The 22,167-nt window shown below is 40.4% G+C and overlaps 1 protein-coding gene across 1 annotated transcript in view; it reads left to right on the forward strand.

The window, feature by feature from the left end:
• The window catches only part of TRPC5 (transient receptor potential cation channel subfamily C member 5), a 237,405-nt gene that overhangs the window by 101,227 nt on the left and 114,011 nt on the right, over positions 1-22,167 (forward strand). The window contains exon 2 of the mRNA XM_037512058.2: positions 12,752-13,151. Coding sequence (XP_037367955.1) covers positions 12,774-13,151 — 378 coding nt within the window. The 5' untranslated portion in view covers positions 12,752-12,773. The remainder of the gene's footprint in view (positions 1-12,751; positions 13,152-22,167) is intronic.

The raw sequence follows: 22,167 nt of genomic DNA on the forward strand, positions 1-22,167 counted from the left end.
CGGTGAAATCTAGGCCTTCTTCCACTCTAAGGAGAAATTTCTTTTTTTTTTTTTAATAATAATAAATTTTATTTTTATATTCCCCATACAATTGCAACCCCCCCATTCTGATCCCAATCCCTCCCCTCCCGCCCCCACCCCCCAAAAGTGTCTCTGTTTCATAGTTTTTTATTGATTCTGATTTTCACTTTCTTATAGTTATTCATTTTCCTGGTCCCTTATTTAAGTTTTCTAGATTCCTGCTATGAGTGAGACCATCCGGTATTTTTCTTTTTCTTTTTGGCTTATTTCGCTGAGCATGATCCCTTCCAGTGCCATCCATGTTGCTGCAAATTGCATGTGTTTATCTTTTTTGAATGCTGAGTAATATTCCATGGTGTATATGTACCACCTCTTCTTGATCCAGTCATCTATTTTTGGGCATTTGGGTTGTTTCCAAAGCTTAGCTATTGTAAATAGTGCTGCTATAAACATAGGGGTGCAGGTGCTCTTTGGAATTGATGTTTCTGTGTCCTTTGGGTAAATACCTAGGAGTGGAATTGCTGGATCATATGGAAGCTCTATGTTTAGTAGGTCCAGAAATCTTCTAAGGAGAAATTTCATCTCCAGTTTCCCTGATCTCTGCACTCTTCCTGATGATATCACATCCAATCCAAACAAAGCCAATTACCACTTACAATGATAATAATGTTAGCCGCATATTACAATTACTTGAGGCGTTATTTTTTTAAAGATTTATTTATTTATTTATGCAAGCACTGGGTACAGTCAGAAGTGTGGGAGGGTGAGAGAATTCACCAGAACCAGAGCGGGGAACAGAACAGGCAGACTGACGAAGTACACTGCTGAGGGGAGCAGAGGGCGGCAGGAGAGGTCTGCGCACCATGTGGGACCCTCGCAGGTGGCCGGGAATCGAACTGGTGCTGCAGAGGCTGCGGACAGCTTCGCAATCCAGCGCTCAACCGTTGCTCCACCAGGGAGGCCCTTGGGGCGTTATTTTTAAATGTCAATGTGCATGTTGTGGGGGAGGGTCCTGGGATCCAGACATGGGTATTTTTTAAAAGCTCCTCAGATAATTCTAATGCGCAGTGAGGGCAGAGACCTTTGATCAATATGCTGGTGACTCCCAATACTGTATCACCAGCTCTCAGTGCTGAGCTCCACATGCTGACTAGACCACTCCTCCTGGTGTCCCCAAATCCTCAAATACCAAGATACCCAAATTGGACATTATTATCTCTATTGCCCTCACCCAACTCATTCCAACTTTAATTACTGGACTTGTGCCATTTTGCTATTAAATTTCTATATCATATATTTTTGGATCTTCAATTCCTTCATTACTACTTTCTGTGTTTGACTTTTTTGTAGTGTATCATTTTGACTCACTATTCATTTCTATTTTTATATACAGTTGACTCTTGAACATGGGGTTAGGGACACTGACTTCATGGAGTCAAAAATTTACATGTAACTTTGACTCCCCCAAAACTTAATACCTTGGTATGCATGGGGGGTTGGTTTCAGACCACAGCCCCCTTGAATACCAAAGCCCATGGATGTTCGAGTACCTTATAGTTGAGTCTCCATATCCATAGGCTGCACATGCTTGGATTCAATCAATCAAATTCCACAGCTGATTAATCCATAAATGTGAAACCCATGGATGTGAAGGGCCAATTGTATTTGTTGAAAAAAAATTTGCATACAGTAGACTCATGCAGTTCAAACGCATGTTATTCAAGATTGTTTATTGGTAGATTGTTTATTTTTATTTTTTTAAAGATTTATTTATTTATGTATTTATACAAGCACTGGGTACAGTCAAAAGTGCGGGAGGGTGAGAGACTTCACCAGAGCCAGAGCGGGGAGCAGAACAGGCAGACTGACGAAGTACACTGCTGAGGGGAGCAGCGGGCAAGCAGGAGAGGTCTGCGCGCCATGTGGGACCCTCCCCAGGAGGCTGGGGATCCAACCGGCACTGTAGAGGCTGCGGGCAGCTCTGCAGCCCAGCACTCAACTGCTGCGCCACCGGGGAGGCCCATAGATTGCTTATTGTTAGTTATCTCTTAGTGGTTACTTTGGAGATTACAATTAACACCTTCAGTTTATAACAAACTAGTTTGAATTAACAACTTAGCTTCAATAGTATAAAAAACTCTATTCCTATGCAGGTCCATCCCTCCCCTTTATGTTGTTATCGCGAACACCTTAAATGTAACATCTCACTGCCTTCTAGCCTCCATAGTTTCTGAAGATAAACAGGCTGTTGATTTTATTGAGGATTCCTTGTATGTGACATTTGATATGGGCCATTCTTGTACGTGTCAGGCGATATCCTGTTGTGGTTTTGATTTGTATTTCTCTGACTATAAGTGATGATGAGCATGTTTACATATGCCTCTTGGCCATCCGTATGTCTTCTATGGAGAAGTACCTATTTAGCTCTTCTGCCCATTTTTTATTGGGTTGTTTTCTTTTTGTTGAATTGTATATATTCTTTGTAGAACATGGATATGAGACCCTTATCAGGTGTATGGTATCAAAATATTTTCTCCCATAGGATGTTATTTTCATTTAGTGAGTTTCTTTGCTGTACAGAAGCTTTTTAGTTTGATGTAATACCAGTTGCTCTTTGATTTTCTTCCTGTTAGGGACAAATCCACAAAAACTTCACTGGAGCCTATGTCAAGGAGTATTTTGCTATGATTTCTTCTATGTATTTTATGGCTTTAGGTCTTACATCTGAGTATTTTATCCATTTTGAGTTAATAATTGTGTATGGTGTTGAGAAAGTGGTCTAATTTCATTCTTTGTATGTGGCTTTTCAGTTTTCCCAACAATATTTTTTGAAGAAACTTTCATTTCTCTAATATAGACTCTTGGCTAACTCTCCTTGGTGGGTTCCTACTCTCGACATTTCAGTGTGTGGGATGGGCCTGCAGTGCTGCTTCTCTGAGGTTTAGCACCGCCCTACCATATCAACTCCAGACCTGCATGGAGTGGGGAAAAGGTAGAGCCCTTCTGCATGTTGTCCTCCTCACTGGGGGCCCTGCCCAACTGGCACACCCCAGCACTTTCACACTTATCTCCCCACAGTTAAGTCCACACCAGGCAGGTCTCCCTCCCTGTACTGCTCTATCACATGAACATGGGCTTGAACCACAATTTCAACATTGGCCACCATCTCCAGTCACCTCTCCTCATCCACCTGTTGTTGTATAGGGCTGAATTTCCTCAGAATCTCCTCTGTCACACATGGTCAGAGCTGGTGTCCAATGTTCAGGAAGTGATCCAGTTTTGCCCCAAAAAACTGAATTTGAGTGCAGTGCTCCCCCAGACTACCTCAGCTCATCCTCCCATGAGTGAAGCAAGGGAACCGTCTCTGACACCATCTTTTTTTTTTTTTTTGTCACTTTACCAAAGTCTCTTGTTAGTTCTAACAGATTTTTGGACAGGTTCTACATGTTTTATTACACAATTGTATTCTCTGAATAGACATGTAATTTTAAGTACACTGTTTTATTTTATTTTTTTAAAGATTTATTTATTTATGCATACAAGAACTAGGGCACAGGCCAGAGGTGTGGAGGGGTGAGAGGATTTACCAGAGACAGAGTGGGAAACAGAACAGGCATATTGACTGAAATACACTGCTGAGAGGAGCAGCGGGCGAGTCAAGAGAGGTCTGCTGCGCCATGTGGGTAGCTCCCTTGCCAGGGATCAAACTCATGTTTCCTAGGTTGCGTCTTAACCCCTTGTGTCACCAAGGAGGCCCTAAGTCCGCTGTTTTAAATGTCTATCATATTTCAGGGGATCTTATTACACTAGTCAGAACTTTAATTGAATAATTTGGGCAATGATGGATGGCATCCCTATCTTGTTTTCAATTTTAATGTCAATGGGTCCAGTATTTCACAATGTATTATACTTATTATTGACTTGAGGTAAATAGTTTTTTGTGCATAGGTAGTTTATTTCTGTTCCAATTTTACTTAGATTATTTAAAGAAATATGTGCTTAGTTATATCAAATAATTTTTATCTACTTATCAATGGACAAATGATCTCTTCTTCCCTTTGTTGATTTATTTGCTAAATTGTATTGGAAAGTCCCTCACATTGAATCACTTAGTCATGATAAATTAGTTTTCAAGTACACTATTTTTTAATTGCTATTATATTTAGAAATTCGGGGATTTTTTTCATGGTTGAAACTGATCTATAGCTTCCATTTGGGGATATCTTTATGAGGTTTGGGCATTAAGATTATGCTACCTCTATAAAATTAATGGAGAAGTGTTATTTTTTTCCTATATGTTTACTATTAAGAGAACCATCTGTACATTTTTTAAAAGTGCTATATACAGCTGTGAAACCACATGAGATTCATGACTTTTAATTGCTAGGTATTCCAAACTATTTTAATATCCTCTATGATTATTGATCTGTTCAGTTTTTTTAATTTCTTTGTGGTTTAATTTTGGTAGTTTTCCAGAAAGTGCTGCACTTCAGATTTTCCAAATTCTTAAAACAGAAAAATATGCCTCAAGGTGAGTTAACAAAAAAGAACTACCATCCCACACAACTAGAAGTTTCAAGGTTGAGTAGCTCCCAGATTGGTTAATACAATGGCTCAAAAACAATCATAGAAGTCTCAAATTATGCCATCATCAGCATGTATGTTGCATCTCTTAGGTTGACTGTCAAAATCCCAAGATGGCTACCAGAATCTTTGACACCTATAAATGACATCATTCACGGGCCAAAAAGGGAAATATTTCTTCTATACATCTCTTTTTAAGAGCAAAGAAATCTTTCCCAGAAACCCCTCCACCCCCACCACCACCCCCCAGCAAGTTTCATTGACTAGAATTGCATCAGTGATCAAATCCAGGTCAAACACTGACCAAAGAAATAGAATTACCAATATTGACTTAATCTTAGTCTAAGATTCTTTCACTGAGATAAAGGGAATACTTCTTGCCTGAGGATACGGCTGCATGGAGGGGAGGAAGAAAATTCTGCCAATAGAGCATTCCCCCATATTTATCCCCACTATTTCATGTATAATTCATTACATAGCTACTGAAGCCTACTATGTGCCAGGCTCTGGGTATAGAGTAGTAAACATGATAGAAAATGTTTTTTTCTATTACAGAATTTACATTTTGGTTAGGAGAGCTAGGTGTTAAAATAATAAACAAATAAGAATATGGTCATTTCAAATGGCGATAAATTCTTATAGAAAATCAAGTCAGGGCATTGAGATAAGAAGTGGCATGTGTGGGCCTCCCCGGTGGCGCAGCGGTTGAGCGCTGGGTTGCGAAGCTGCCCGCAGCCTGTGTAGCGCCGGTTCGATCCCCGGCTGCTCCCCGGCCACTGGAGGAGGGTCCCACATGGCGCGCAGACCTCTCCTGCCGCCCGCTGCTCCCCTCAGCAGTGTACTTCGGTCCTTCTGCCTGCTCTGCTCCCCACTCTGGCTCTGGTGGATTCTCTCACCCTCCCGCACTTCTGACTGTACCCAGTGCTTGTATAAATAAACAAATAAACAAACAAACAAACAAATAAATCTTAAAAAAAAAGTGGTGTGTGAGGGGGCTTGATCCATTAGAAAAGGTGGCACTGGGAGGCTTTACTAAGGAGATGACATTTGACTAGAGGAGAACTGTGAAGATCTAGAGATATAGGATTATAGGCAGTGAAGCACATATGCAAAGGTTCCAAGGTGGTCACACAACTGATAGGCTTGGAGAATAGAAAGTCACTGTTCTCTTAAAATACCACTGTGTTTCTATGGAAAGCTGTATGGAGATTTCTTGACCTACTAAAGATAGAGCTTCCTTATGATCCAGCAATTCCACTCCTAGGTATTTACCCAAAGGACACAGCTATTTACAATAGCTAAGCTATGGAAACAACCCAAATGCCCAAAAATAGATGACTGGATCAAGAAGATGTTGTACATATACACAATAGAATATTACTCAGCAATCAAAAAAGATAAACTCATGCAATTTGCAGCAACATGAATGGAGTTGGAAGGGATCATGCTCAGCAAAATAAGCCAGAAAGAAAAAGAAAAATACTGGATGGTTTCGCTCATAGCAGGAATTTAGAAAACCTAAATAAGGGACCAGGAAAAAGACTAATTGCAATAAAGTGAAAATCAAAATCAACAAGCAACCATAGACCAGAGACACACTACAGTGGGGGGCGGGGGGAGGAGAAGAGGGATTAGGGTCAGAAAAAGGGGGTGGGGATTGTATGGGGAATATAACCAAAATGAAAATACATACATTATGCAAAAATGAAAAATGATGTAAGAATTATATAAAATAATTCATAAAAATTTTAAAAAATAAAAATAATGAGTACCTGAAAGAAAAAAAAAATACCACTGTGTTTTTATACTCACCCCTGAGAACATGCTCTATCATACAGAATGACCACCTCTACATTGCTGAGTAGCAAATCCCTATCAACTCTTCAAAGCACAGCTCAAACACTCCTTATACTAGAATGCCTCCACTTACCTCCCCAGGTAGAGTTGAACACGTCCTCCTATGTACCCCTACTAAGGAATTAAGTCCTTATCACATTGCTGTACATTTCACTTGTTTTCATTTTTATCGCTCTCTCTGGACTCAGAGGTACATGAAAGCTGTCTATGTAATTTATACATGTGTATTTGTATTCCTCACTACCAAATGCTCTACACCTTACAAACAGTAGATGCATAACAAATATGTTTTGAATTGAAACACTGAATATCTACTAGTATTAGCATTATTATAGCATTATGGAACATATAAAAGAATCCACCTACATTGAAGCAGTTTATAATGTAGACTCTATAGTTAGAAACTTGGCTCTAATCCAATCTCTATCACTTACTAGCTATGTGAACTTCAGCAATTTATTTAATCCCTCTGTGCATCAGTTTCCTTATCTATAACAGGAGGGATAATAATGTCTAAAAGTGAGGAATCATTTAAATAACGTACGTGAAGTATTTATCACACAGACTATCAGGCACATGATAAGTGCTTTTATTGTTAATTTATTGTTTATAAATTAATGAAATTATTGTATTGATAAGATTTACACAAATGAAAACCATAATACTGCATATACATCACTATATGAGATGGTTTATTTATAGTGCTTTCTGAAACAACATATTATGTTCAACAAGCATTGCTGAGTGAATGAATGAAGAAAAAAGCTGCAGTGTAATCTGGGCCAACCAGATACTTCTAGAGCGCCAGGTTTATTTCTGAGCATCACACTTTAAGAGCAACAATGCATAGTGTAACTAGAAGCAGACCACTAAAGTATTCAGAAATCTGGAAACTATCTTATATGAGGGACAATTGAAGAAACTGAGAATGTAAATTCTAGAAAAGAAGAGACTCAGAGCAGAGACAGGAGAGTTGAAATCACACATCTGAAGCATCATCATGAGGAAGAAAAAAGAGCTTTGCTCACTGTCACTATGGGGATCAGAATTAGGGCCATGGAAGGGCGTTATAGGCAGGTGATCGCAGCTGAATATAGAGAAGCCTCTGCTGAAAGTCAGCACTTATCATGCAGGCAAGAAAGTGAGATGTTTACCATCAGTGGAGGTGCTCATTTACCGAACAATCACTTCACAAGAATATTGTCAAAGGGACTTTTTTATTAAGCAGGTCATTATACTAGATGAACTTGGGTTCTCTTGCAGGAGGTTGAAGAATTGACCTTTCAGGGAGAGATAAGGTTTCTTCATTAACCAAAACTTGTGTGTATCTATGCATCTTAACATGCATACACAAACACAGCCTTAATCTGACCAGCCTGCTCCTTTCTGCGCACATGAAATTTTCACTTTAGTAACTCTCTGAATTTGGATTTAAGGTTCATGATTAAATGAAATTTTTTCCTAGAAGAGGTATGACTTTAAGACACTCGGCCACCATCATCAGCTTCCATCACAGTGCCTGATACACACTCATTGAATGCATTTATTTTCCTCTATTCATAATTGAGATTATACAAATTTATCAGATTAAATCTTCTTGCCTCATAAGGGCTTAAGGAGATGGAAAAACTGTCAGATAAGCTTAGAGAAGGATTTCACCATTTAAGTTCCAATGTGTGCCCAGACACCATGTCCCTCCAAATCCTCTAATTTTTAAATTTAGGTGAAAATACAGGCTTTCTTCTTCACAAAGTCCTGTGCTGGGTAGTGATCTGGGCTGGGATTTGGCAAAACCACTCAATGCCCTGGCCTTCTGCCCAGCCCATTGATTTAGCTCTTTAAATCGCATCATTTAAGCCCACAAATGTCATAGATCCCATTAGACAAATTCTTTTGGCTAGCAGCAAAGAAAAGACGGAACATGATAAGTCCCCTGAGGCAGCCTATGAGACCATTCCCAAGCTTTCATGTTTGGGACACTACATTGGGAGTGGGGTTCACTTGTAAAATGGCATTAAGTGCTGGTTGGTTTCATTTTATTCAGTTACGAATCTATTTCAAGACCAGTGCATAACGATGGGAAAGCCAACCTCATCTTTTGACTTAGGTTGATTGTAAATGAGTGCAGTCTGTCAAATATAAAGGTAAAGGGTGATGAGAATGAACCTTCCTAATACATCCTCAAGTAATGCCAGAATCTCCATCATTAGTTACTTATTCTCAGACTAACAGCAAAGTAGGACTGAAAACAAGCATATGGAGAGAGGATTGGTCTCAGCACCTGTAATAAGGCTTAGGCTAAAGTTTTAAGTGGGGTTCAAGTGGCTGCAGCTGTGGAGAGGGGCAGACAGGAGGGCACTAGGCAAGGAATTTGATGCTCACACTTGACAAAAGAACATATTTTACATCACTGTCAATATGCAGTGTGGAGGTGGGCTTGAATACCTAAGAGATTTCCAAAGCTTGACACCAAGGCCCTCTTTTCCCCCTCTGTCACATCCTTCCTATCTTTCCAGAAACATTATCTCCTTACTTCCATGGCCACAGCATCTTTCCAAATCAAGTAATCCACATAGGGGTCACTAGCTATTAGTGGGGTGATTTATTTTTCTTTCCAGGGATAGTTTTAGAGATGAAGTGCCTGAAAGCAAAGGAGTGACTCAATACTACAATCTCAGGCAAACCTCTGGAGGAGATATTTTTCTCTACAGGGGAATACTATGAGGCTTTTCATAACACAGCCCACTAGAAATGCAATAGAACAGATTAATTTCAAATGCAAGAGATGAAAAGAGAAACTAGACTCTGAAACGACTATATATCATCCAATTAGATGTATTGCAAGCCTCAAATTACGGTGATTTTACTGTCCTCTCTCTTCACTACTATAACCCACGCATCTGGCACATAGTGAGAGTTCAATGAATGGTACTGCTTGGTGTCTTCATTATTATTACTATTAGAAGCTTTAGTGGTAATAGTGCCACTCCAGTTTCTGGCAGAGTGCCTAGCACATATTAAGTATTCAAAACTATAATAATTATTTTATTGCACCAGTTCCTGGCAGAGTGCCTGGCACGTGATAGGTCACTAATTGAGTTTGTTCCCTTCATTCTAACCTTTTCCACACAGCTGTGCCTTGCCGAAGTGATCACAGATCATCCTGTGGCAATAGTGACACCTTCTGAAAAGACATCCAGCCTTTTTGTCCATAGCCTCTTAAGTAGCAGATGGGCGGCAAGTGTTCAAGATAATTTTTCAGATGGAGAAACTAAGGTTATGAATTACTGCCATGGAATTTTAGCCTACCTCTATCTCCTATATCCTTATGGCCTGAAAGACATGGCCCCCACCACTGTCTCCCAACCAGGCCATGATCAATCTCACAGCCTTTGTTCTTCCATGTAGTGGTGCCTAAACTACCTTTACATTTTCACACTTACATTCATCCTCCAAGACTGGTTTTTAAGACCTACTGCTTCCATGAAACCTTCTCTGAGCTCTCCAGCCCTCCCTGACCCCTTCCTGAAATCCTTAAGCATCAGTCAGTACCACATAACTTAAGACTTCATTCTGTGGTCATGCCCCCCCTCCTCAGCTAGATATTACTTGCTCGCTAAACATCCATTTATTGAGCACCTATCATGTCCCAGACACTCTGTGAGGACAGGAAAGGCAGGAATCAAAGCACCTGACCCTAGTGGCAGAAAGACAAGCAGTTTGGGTGATAATAGAGAAACGTTAGCTAAGTGCCAGGGGAGAACTCAGAGGAAGACTGGGCAACTTTCTGATGCTATTGGGGGAAGGCTTCAGAGAAAAGGGGAGTCTATGAGCAAGGTGTTGAAGACAAGAAGAGTTGGTTAAGTGGAGAGAGTGGGAGGAAGCCATGTGCAAATGCATCATCACAAAAGAGCAACTCAGAGAACATAGCTCAGTATGTCTAGAATTTAGGGTGAGGTAAACAGAGATGAGAGAATATCATGGAAGGTTTACTAGTTTATTAACCAAACACACATAAAGGTTCTGGGGTGTGCCAGGAACTTGGCTAGGTACAGTGTTAGAAAAAAATAGGACTGATGTGATCCCTGAACTTGAACTTTAAAGGCTAATTGGACCGGATAGAATGACTACCCTGTATGACAAAGAAGTGTTTAACTACAAATTGTGATAAGCATTAAGAAGGAAGGGAAAAGAGAGTACAATGCAGAGAACATGAAGGTGGTTTGCAAGGGCTGCTCTGAGGAGGTGACATTTTATTGAGGGTTAAAAAATAAAAAGAGCTAGAGAAAAGTGTTCTAGGCAGAGATTAAAAGTCTGGAGATGAAAGAAAACTTGGCATGTTGCAAGAATTGAAACAAGCTCCACAAGGCTGAAAACGAGTGAATGAAGGTGAGGTGACTTAAGATGAGGTTGGAGAGGTAAACACAAGTCAAGACCTTAGAGCTCTGGCAAAGAAGTGTTGATTCATCACAAAAGCAGCACGAAACTAACCAAGGAGTAGTAAAATGGGACGAGATTTGTGTTTCACAGGGTAATTTGGGGCTGATGTGGAAGATTATCTGGAAGGGGTGAGAATAGTCTGGATGATCAATTTTAAGGCTGTGGAATGGGCCAGGTGAGGGATGGTGAGGGTGGAGGCCTGTTCTTTGATAGCCATCAAATCTGACTAGCAGAATACTGGGAGCATGAAGTCTTCCACAGTGTTCATATTGATTAAACAAGTAGAAACTGAATTTGGATTGTTGTGTCTCTCTTCAGGAGGTCAGGTTTAAGTGAAGATTAGAGGCAGGGGGGCAGTCGACAATTAGTATTATTAAAGTCATTTGCTGTTTAGTGACAAATGCTTACTCTAAGTGCTGCTTTCCTTTAACCACTGCTGAGTTACTTGACAGTAGCACAGGAAAACATCGGTGCCTCTCAAGACAGCCAAACAGTACCCTGATCTCCCAAGATTTGATAGAGAGAGCAATGCGTCATTTGGGGCTGTTCAGGGCGAGAAGCTACATTCACCTTCAAATACTAACTTCCCAGAAGATCACAAGCATATGAATTGCAAATACCACTTGGTATCATATATACGTCTCCCTCTGCCAAAGCTGGGATGTAATTAACTGGAAGTGAGGTAAATGTTTATAGAAGCTTCATGTCTTCATTTTCTCTTACATCCAGGAGAGAAGACAAGAGACTTTATCATATTTCCATTTCCTTTTGTTGCCAAAACAGTTTGGTAATGAAAGACACTAAAATGGATCCATCCAAATTCAGTCTCCAGAGAGTCCTAGAGGTCCCAGGGATGTAAGGGAAATAATCATTCTTTTATGGCAGGACTAGGACCAGGAGTCAATGGAGAATGTGCATGAATTTTATCTGTAAACTATGGGGCAAGAACTCTACATTATGATTCATTCTACGCAATGGAAGGCAAAGACTGTCATTGTCACTGTTGTTCTCCCAGTCTCCCAGAGAAAGTTTAAACACGTTGTTGGAACTCAATGATAGATTATCACTCTAAAATCAGTTCTATTAAATGTCATCTGGTTTTAGATCTGATACATATAAAATAGACCATTCACTTCTCAGAATTAAATCAAATAGATTTTCAGATCTATCAGTTCCTTGGTTTGGAATGGTTCATGCTTGCATTTTGCAGCTGGCTTTGGCCCACTGGAGTAAATACTCTGATCCCAGTAAGCAGTGGCAAGAGGCAGGGTTTCATTTGGCACTAAAAAAGGATTTTATTCCAGGACCTGCATCTGGGTCAGCTGCAAATGTAATCCTGAATACCAGCAAAGGCTCATAGGCCAGACCTTAAGGGAAAATGACCAAAAATGAGTTCCAACTTTGCAGCACCAATCAGAATTATTATCACAAGTATTTTCAGGCAGCAGAATGAAAGGAAGGAACTAGCTTGTTCCATGTCTCAGGAGGTGTACCTTGTGCCAGTTGCTTTGATAACACAGCACTTCATTTTAGCCTCATAATAGCTTTATGAAGTAGGAATTGTTCTTTAGCACAGGGTCTGGTACCAAATAGCCACCAAATAACTGCTATCAATATTATTAATTTCGATAACCTTACTAATGTCTGGAGTGCAAAGGGCTTGAGTCACTTACGCAAGTTCACAGAACAGGTAAGGGCAGGACTTGAACCCAGGTCTTTCTGATAAATGAGCTGGGTTTTTTTCTGCTATTCCACTTTGCAAGAGGAGAAAAATTGTAGCATTATAACTGGCCACTTGAGACCTTCAGGTATCTAAGAATATCTTTGGTCTCCCTCTCTCCTCACTCAGGTTTCCAAAATTGCTATGAATAATGGCCCAGCTGTATTACAAAAAGGTCAACTATTCGCCATACAGAGACCGCATCCCCCTGCAAATAGTGAGGGCTGAGACGGAGCTCTCTGCAGAGGAGAAAGCCTTCCTCAATGCGGTGGAGAAGGGGGACTATGCCACTGTGAAGCAGGCCCTACAGGAGGCTGAGATTTACTACAATGTCAATATCAACTGCATGGATCCTCTGGGACGGAGCGCCCTGCTCATTGCTATTGAGAATGAGAACCTGGAGATCATGGAGCTACTGCTGAACCACAGCGTGTATGTAGGTGACGCGCTGCTCTACGCCATCCGAAAGGAAGTAGTGGGCGCTGTGGAGCTTCTGCTCAGCTACAGGAGGCCCAGTGGAGAGAAGCAGGTAAGAGAAATCCCCACAAACTGAAAATAGCCAGGGAAAACAGGGCTCCAGGGGCAGAAGTCTTAAAACTAGGGAAAATTACATAGGTGGGAATTCTGAAACCCTCCCATGACAACCCTCTGCTCTCAGAAATATCATAGTGGTCAGTGATCCCAGATGGTATACTAGAGCTACCTGCATGGCCCATGCTGAAGTATATTCACTTGTCTTTTCTTTATTAGTATTTGCCCGTCTAATTGAATTCTTAATCATCCAAAGTGTGATCTCTGTTTCCAGAATATTCACATTCCTGCTACCCTCCCTATGCTCTCTTTTCATTTTCTTCCTCTAATCAAGGATTACATTCTAGAAAAGGAGAAACCAAACACAGTCCTGGATCTTCTCCTTCTCACCAGCCATTTTAATGAAGCCTGGGCAGGAGGCCTGTATACTTGAGTGCAGGGTGCAGATGTAGACAGAGAAAGGGACTCACATATTTTCCTAGTACCTGCCATGTAACTGCATTCTATCTCTAAATGTTTGGCTTTTTGCCTCTAGTTCTCCTATCCTCCAAACACCTGGGTTTATTACTCTTAAGTCATTTTTTATTTTTCCCTTGCCTCTATGGCCAACCCCCAACTCCTATGGTTTCTTCTTTTACCATATATTTTACATCTTTGTTCTCCAGTTCCCCACACTGCCACTGTCCTCATCATCTCTCTCAAAATATCAAAGCCAGTACAAATATGAAAGGTAGGGTTCAAAACCCATCTCTCTCCAAGATGAGTGGTTCACAAAGTGTGGTCCCTGGACCAGCAGCATCAGCACCACCTTGGGGGACTTTTTAGGAATGCGAAAGCAAATTCTGACGCCCCACCACAGACTCACTGAATCAGCAACATGAAGAGTAGAGCCCAGCTACTTGTGTCTTAATAAGCCCTCCAGGGGATTCTGATGCACACTCAGGTTTGAGAGCCACGGTCCTTGATTAAAATCAAAATCTCCTAACTAGACTCCCAAATCTCTTCCCTTCTCTTAAGCCATCCTGAACAATGATGCTTACTTATTTTTCCTAAAATTCATGACAGTCCTATCTTCTTGCCCATTCCTTCAGTAACTACGATGTTTTCTTATTCACTAGAAGAGAAATCAAATGCGAGAAAATCTGGCACTCAATACACTTCATTAATGGTCTTTTCCAACCCTGTCTCCCCCAGGGCCACCTAAAATCCCACAATTCAGATATATCTCTTCACCATCTCTCTTCTTTTAGAGTACAGCTTTGGGTACATAGTAGGGACAAAGAAAATACAGTCATCAAACATGTAATACCTCAATGTTTCCAAAAAGCAGAAAAAGTAAAAAGCTAAACCAAAATTGTGAAGTGTTTAAAAACTTTGATAATGAAAACACTCAGCATCAAATATTATGAGATGTGGCCAAAACTGAGTCTAAAAGGAATTTATAGCTTTAATATTTGACTAATTAAACAAAAATTAATGAAAATAAGCAAAGTGAAAACTTAAAGACTAAAAATCAGAATTGACAGAACAGAACGCAAGACACTATGTTAAAAGTGTCTGCTCTGCAGACACTCAGTAAATACTAATTTTATCAAGGAAGAGTATGTAACCTGTACTATGCTAAGCATTTTACCCAACTTACCTCATTTAATTTTCCCAGCAGCTCACTATCATTACTGTGCCATTTCTACCAGTGGGGACAAAAAACAAGCCACGGGATAGTTAAGTCAATCATCCAAGGCCCAGGACTCAAACTCAGGCAACCTAGCTCCTAAGCTCTCTCTCTATATACTAGGCTATACTATTTCCCTGGAAGGCTGAGTAAATCTCAGAAGTCCCAGCACAGGAGTTCTGAGACAGGATAACTCACTGGAAGATGGATGAGCTCTCTGCAAAGGACAGGCCTACGGGATTTGGATGAATAGCAAAGCAGAATTGTGAACATGTTCCCTACTTAGTCCACATCACCATCCCCATCAAAATTGATTCATTCAGTGCCCCATTTCTCCAGAGTCCAGCTAAGTACCCGAGTGATTTAACGTGCTAATCTTGACTAAGACTTACGCAATTACCTCGCTCAATGATGATACTGCCCACGTATGAAGTATGTAGCCATTGCTCTACCCATCACGTGACACCAGTCACACACCACTCTATACTTTTGGTCAGTCTTATTTGTATAAATCTCTGGTCTCTGCAATGAGACTGGTTCTTAAATGTGAGGCATAATCTAATGCCCAACTGCAGGTTTCCTGCATCTGTAACCAACCAAGTGCCTAGTATATAATGGGTGATACATAAATATTTAATGCTGGTGAACATGAAGGAGTTAAGTGTATCTTCCAGAAAAGCACATGTCTAGATGATTAAACAAGACCCATATTCAGTGTCATTCAGTTTCATAACTGTTTTTGAGAGAGAGAAGAGAGCACAGGGAAGTATCCAAGAAGGAGCTAGCAATACCAGCCCTATCTGAGTTTTGAAATTGGTCATGTCCTTATTTGATGACCCCCATTTTCCCATGTTTTCTAGTGCTCTGACAAACCCTAATGAAGAAAGGTACAAGGTAAACTTTTTCTAAAGCCCCATCTAAGGCATGCCCTCCTCTGGTGGAAGGTAGTGCTTAACCCTTAATAATGAACCACTAATGGTTATAATGTCAGGCATATGGTACCTGAGTGAAGCTATTTGGGACAGGCTGTTTTTTATGAAGATTCTTTCAGACGCACTGCCAATATAAAACCTCCTTTGTCCATACTTGAATATCACACCATATGTGCAATACCACAAAGCCATCAGTTCCATAGCCAGGTCGCTCTCAATCTTTATCATCAGCCACTGCTAAATTTTGTTTTCTTCCATTTCTCTGACAATAGCTGCAATAACTCAGTAACTATAACAATGGGCTGACGTAGTGCTAGAGCCCTGCCTTTCTGCAAAATAAAAACATTTGTTTACCTGGGAGCAGTCAGGGATGTGAGCAAACACAGGCTTCTTGAAAGACCTTGGGTCCAACTGAGTAAGCTACTATCAGGAAGGCAGTCCTCCCACACAGAGAATCCAAACAACTGTCCTTTTTCATAGAAGCCCTTCCAATCTCTCCAAGGGATTGAACACAGTTGACTTCCATCAATCTTGAGTGGATAAAGTAGTGTCCTTCTTGGCTTTACTGGCACAGAATGTAGCCTCAGGTTGCAGTAAGACAGCTTCTCTGCTCCATCCTTACTTCAGCCCATTGTGCTCTTTTCACTCTTCCAATCTATTAAAACTGCTCTTAGGTAAGACTGGAAGCTGGACAAAGATGGATGACATTGGCTTCTAGTTCAATACTCACAAGGAAACCTGCATTTTTCATTGGGACCAAATCTTGATGCTTTATCAAATAGAATTTCCTGAACCACAAAATAAGCAGAAGTGTTTATGTGCATGGTGGTAGTGGTGTTACTCTTTTACCTTCCTGTATGTGTAATTCTGGGGTTTTCTTACTGCTCTATAAGTCTGACCTCTTTGCAGTGTCCAATCCCTAACCACAGTGACCTAATAGATTTTGTTGACCTAGGGGACATGTGATTCCTTGGGGTAAAGATTTATAAATTATATTCGGAATTCAAAAGTTTTGGACTACAGAAGGTCTAATGCCAACCAATTTCTTTTCTATCAAGCTCCCTTCAGTCCACTGACTTTGGGAGCCACTTGAGGAACACCGCCAGCAAGAACAAGCAAATCCAACAACAATCCACAGAGAAGCCTTGTATCTGTGTATGCTCAAAGCCAGCTCAAAGATCAGCCATTGTAAATATCAAGAACTTGTCAAAATGAAGTTTCCTATGCTTCACATCATGCCAACAGAATCAGAACCTTGGCGTAAGAGCCAGTAATCAGTATTTTAACAATCTCACCTCTACCTCTTTCTGAGAAAGAGGTCTATGTATCTAACTGTATTTGTTTCCTAGGAGTACCATAACAAATAACTACAAATTAGGTGGCTCAAAACCAAAAAAAAATGTATTCTCTCAGAGTTCAAGAGCCCAGAAGTCTAAAATATAGGGGGTTCGACAGAGCTGGTTCCTTCTAAGAATCTGTTCCTTGCCTTGGCTTATTGCATCACTCCAATCTCAGTCATCACAGACTTATCTGTCTTGTGTCTGTGTCCTAATGTCCCTCTCCTGTCGCTTATAAAGATACCAGTCATTTGATTTAAGGCCCACCTAATCCAGAATGACCTCATTTTAACTTGATAATATCTGCAAAGACCCTTTTTTCCAAATGAGGTCATATTCACAGGTACTGAGGGTTAAGATTTGAGCATATCTTTTGGGGGAAACAATTCAACCCACTACATCTGCTACAAGAAATACTAGTCTAGACTAGTAGATTTCAAACATTTTCAGCAGCAGAGCCTTTCACTAAATGAAATCCTGCCCAAATGTAAAATAGACCCAAGCAGAGATGCCTTGGTTTAGTTACAAGTCATGTCCTAAAGGTCCACTTGTTCACGCGCGCGCACACACACACTCCCATATCTCCTTGGCCCCTGAGGAACAAGTATAGCTGGAAAAAACACTAGTGAAAAAGACAGTGTGACAGACTCCAATTCAGAGTTTGATGCATTAACCAACGCGTGGCTAACAGGGTGACCTTGGGCAAGTCACATAGTCCTTACATGTGTCTAGTTACAGAATGACCCTACAGCTCAGTTTCCTCATCTACAAAATGAAGCTAACAATACCTGCCCCTTCCTAATCTAGAGGACTGGCATAAGGAATAAATAAGATAAAGATGTATCAGTTTTTTGAAAAAAATTTAAAAAAAATCCTAGACAGAGGCCTCTATTATTTTCAGCTTAATTCCATTAGTTTGACATAGTCTGCCATATTGTTTGTGGCGAGACAGCTGGCAAGCGGCACTTACCACAAGGCACTGCCAGCACAGTGAGAGGGCGAGACTGGTGAGCTAGCTGGTTCACAGATTACCTCTTTCTGGCTGGCCTAGAGGGCAGTCGTCTCCCTTCTGCTGGCAGACAAGCTGCATGACTTCAAAGGCATCCCTCCTTACTCTCTAGGATCTAAAGATTTGAGCAACAGGGTGGTAAAGCTGTTGACCTCTGTATCAACAGGCCACCCAAGTAATTTTCTTCCTTGGTCACTTGTGTCAATGTAGGCAGGCGGAAAGAGGCTAAGCCAGCCTTCTCCCCATGGCCCACGCCTCTGGTCTCTGCCATAATTACTCATTTGTCTGTGGCAGATGGCTCCAAATTAAAATTGGTCTCACAGATGAGCTAGCGAGATTAAGCCTCAACAACACTGATAACTGTTTGTGTTGAAACTGTAGAAAATTAGCAACAAGAAACTGCATATACTCTTTCTACTATCTGACTCTTAGTCTCAGCAAGAGATTTCACAGTGTGGAGGGGGACACTGAGGAACCAGGCAACCAGGAGTAGTCAGAAAAGAGGCTTTGCGGCCACTCACTTATTAGACGTGTTTCCTTAGACAAGTCACTTAATCTCTCCAACTCTTAGCTGCTTCATCTATGAATGGGAATGATAATGGAGACTACTTCATAGAGTTATAGTGAGAATTAAATAAAATAATATGGGTGGCAAGTAATACTCATATTCCTACTAGTTGAAGTTGCGTTCACTAATCTCATTTCCTCATTTTTTCAAAATTATTCAGTACTCACTAGTACACACAGCCAAGAGTTCAGACTGTATGAACTTGGGAAAGTACTTTACCCTGTTGGAGCATGTTTCCTTCTCTGTATAATGGGGATAATAACAACAAAGGTTGTATGATTTAGATGAGAATAATTTTTCAACGTTTAACATAAATTGTGGCAAATATCATTGGATCTGATATTCATATTATTAGAATTAATGTCAAATAGTATTAACCGTAGTATTAACTGAATTTCCAATCTAAGTATTCATTATCATAATAATCTGAATAGCATATTTAATGACATGATTCTCTTTGATTCCATCCCAAAGTCAAGTTCTTGTGACGAAGAGTGGGCATAGGAGAAAAGGGGAGAGGGAGGTCAAACTGCCTAGGGTAAAGGTCTATGGGTGCTTAGATGGTGGGGGTGGGGTGGTAACATACATCTGAGGAGGTATTAGCCTATTTCCCTAAACTATATACAGTGTTGTATCAATAAAGAAAAAAAAGTCAAAGTTCTAGGCCAAAAAACGAGTTGTGTCAACTAAATCAAGAGAATAGCCACTTCACTGGGAGAAATGACTTCATGGCTTCAAATTGGTGAGACTGATAACTCTTCATTTAATGTGTGCTGACTTTCAGTAGATATGGTCTGCTTCACTCACAGAGCAAAACTGTAGAGAGTTTACAGAGCATTTGAATGAAGCGATAGGTCCAGGACCACTCAGCTGAGCCTGAATCTATGCAAATGCCTCCCATCCCCCAAGTAACTCTTTATTCTATTCCGCTCTGCATAACACAACAAAGCTGAAAATAACAAAAGAGCTACAAGTAGTATCTATATAGAACAACTCATTGATGACAGTTTCAGCAAATGATCAATTCTGTCCATGTCTACTCAATTTTCTAAGTAATTTTTATTCCTAATCATGTGCCTCACAATAAAATTAAATGATACAGTTAGTGCCCTCAAGGAATTTATAGTCTGTAGGGAGAGCTGACATGTACATGCTCAGTCCACCCCTCTTAATGTGCATGCCTTCTGTGTTCCATGAGATACAAAAGGCTTAACCCAGTAACATTCACCTCTCAGAAAGAAAAATATGTAATTATCTAAATTTCATCTCAAGTGGGCCGAGGAAGATGCCTGCATAATACTTCAAAAGGGCAAAATCTCAAAATCAAGTCACTAAATAAATATGTGAGGTTTTTTTTAGCCATGAATTCCCCCTCCCTTCAGGGTTACTACCACCTTGGGGCTTCCTTTCTTTAGCCTCATGCTCACGGTTGTATGTAGCCCTCACCCATATACACGTGTCCAGTTAGGAAGTCTCCTAGTCCCCTCTGTCCCTGGGCCAGCATATCTCATCTGTGTATGCTATCATCTCCTTCTTCCCTTCACATGGATGATTGTCTCAAAGGCAGCCATTTTTCGTATTCCTTTCATGCCAGCCTCCTCATTATTATTGATTTTTCCAGTTTATGGTTCTTGTCACAAATTCAGTTTGAATGTGAAGAATCAGTGCAAATGTCAAAGCTTTCCCTCCATCTCCCCTCCTAGCTGTCCTATCCCAGTGCACCAAACCCTGTCCTGCATTGATTCCTTTCCATATGCCCATAACAAAACATGGGACAGAAATAGAGCAGTGTGAAGAAATGCATGCTACATCATCCAAAATGTGTGATGTAGATAATACAGGAGGCCACGATGGATATAATTAGATAGACAGGTTTCAAGGGTGTGGGAGTGGAATAATTCAGAAAAGAAACAGGCCTTTATCAGAAAAGGAAGAAAGGAGGGAAATGCACACTAGTCAGAAGGAAGTGAGTGAGTAATGCCATGGGGAGTGGGAATGAGTGGGAATGGTGATAGCTTGTTTACAGTCGGTGCTGGGGTTGGTAACAAAATCAAAGTTTGGGGCTGGTGTTAACCTCAAAAGATAAACCTCATAAGGAAGGTCCTAGATACTCATTTAGGACACAGGACCAGGTGGACTCTGAGTCTTATCACAAACATTAGTTGTTGGCTCATCTGCCACCCCTCTGATCCTAATTGGAGCAAAGGACAATAAGTATGGTCATTGGTTGAGTCGCTCCTTACTTAGGGCCTTGGTTAAGTAGTCACCACCATTCTGGCTAGCTGTTACTTGTCCTCTGACTGGCATTTGGGGAAAAGAGGGCTGATGTGAGATGGGAGAACTTGGACCCACTGATCACCTGAGGACCTGTCTCTTAGCAAATATGTGTGAGGTGTTGGCCATATTGATCTTTGACCATTTTCCCTTTCATCTATCTACTTCCCAAAATGACACAACCTTCTCTCTTTCAACCTCTACCTATACTCACAAGCCCATATCTGTATCCCTTTTAAAAACTCAATGATTAACAATTCTTCTGGCTTCCATGATATAATGCCCACCTGGTTATCCTCCTAACTCTGACTACTGCCGTTCAGTCTCTTCAGAATCACTATCGCTTTCTCTCTTTGAAACTGGGGCTACCCAGAGTTCTGTCATTTTTCCCTTTGTAGCCCAAAATCTATCATGAGCACCATAATTTATTTTCCAAATTTCATTTTGATATACTAACACTAATTTAGTACTTCTCATGTGCCAGGCACCATCCTGAGTACATAACATATATTACCTTATTCTATACTCACAACCATCCTATGATGCAGGATAATACTATTTTCCATTCTTCCAAATGGGAACATCAAGACACAAGGAAGTTTAATAACTTTTGCCTGCTGAAACAGCTAGTAAGTAGACCTACTGGGATTCAAACCTAGGCAGTGTGGCAACATGTCTATGTTCTTTTTTTCTTTTTTCACTTAAGTGAAAATTTTATTTATAATAAGTTCCCTGATATTATTGGACAAATGACGTATTACTGTACCTTTGTGGACAAACCAAGATGATAGTTATAAAGTCAGATTCTTGCAGAAAGAGTGCTTTGCCACAATTGGAAAGGACAAACCTTATTGAATTATTTTTTATTCATTCCTTGAAACTAATATATTGGAAAAATACTTGAATTTATCCTTTAAAGAGTTGATGACATGTACAAAGATATGTAAAAGATGTTTTCTATTGTAATATCATTTAAAGTTATTTATTTATTTATTTTTAATTGAGGTAATATTTGGATACCATCTTCAGGTATTACCACTGTAATGCACCCACCACCAACTCACTCACATGGCCACAGAGTCTATGTTCTTAATTGCTGTCCTAGTCTCACTTCACCTTTCAAATCCTTTCCTCATCCAGTGTATCTGCTCTCAGATAATGGCATCTTTATTCCTCCAATTACCTAGATTTGAAACCTTGCCATTGTCTTCATCTTCACCCT

This window comes from Talpa occidentalis, unplaced genomic scaffold, assembly GCF_014898055.3.
Source record: "Talpa occidentalis isolate TD23 unplaced genomic scaffold, MPIMG_talOcc4v2.1 talOcc4.15, whole genome shotgun sequence".
Classification (NCBI taxonomy): Eukaryota; Metazoa; Chordata; class Mammalia; order Eulipotyphla; family Talpidae; genus Talpa; species Talpa occidentalis.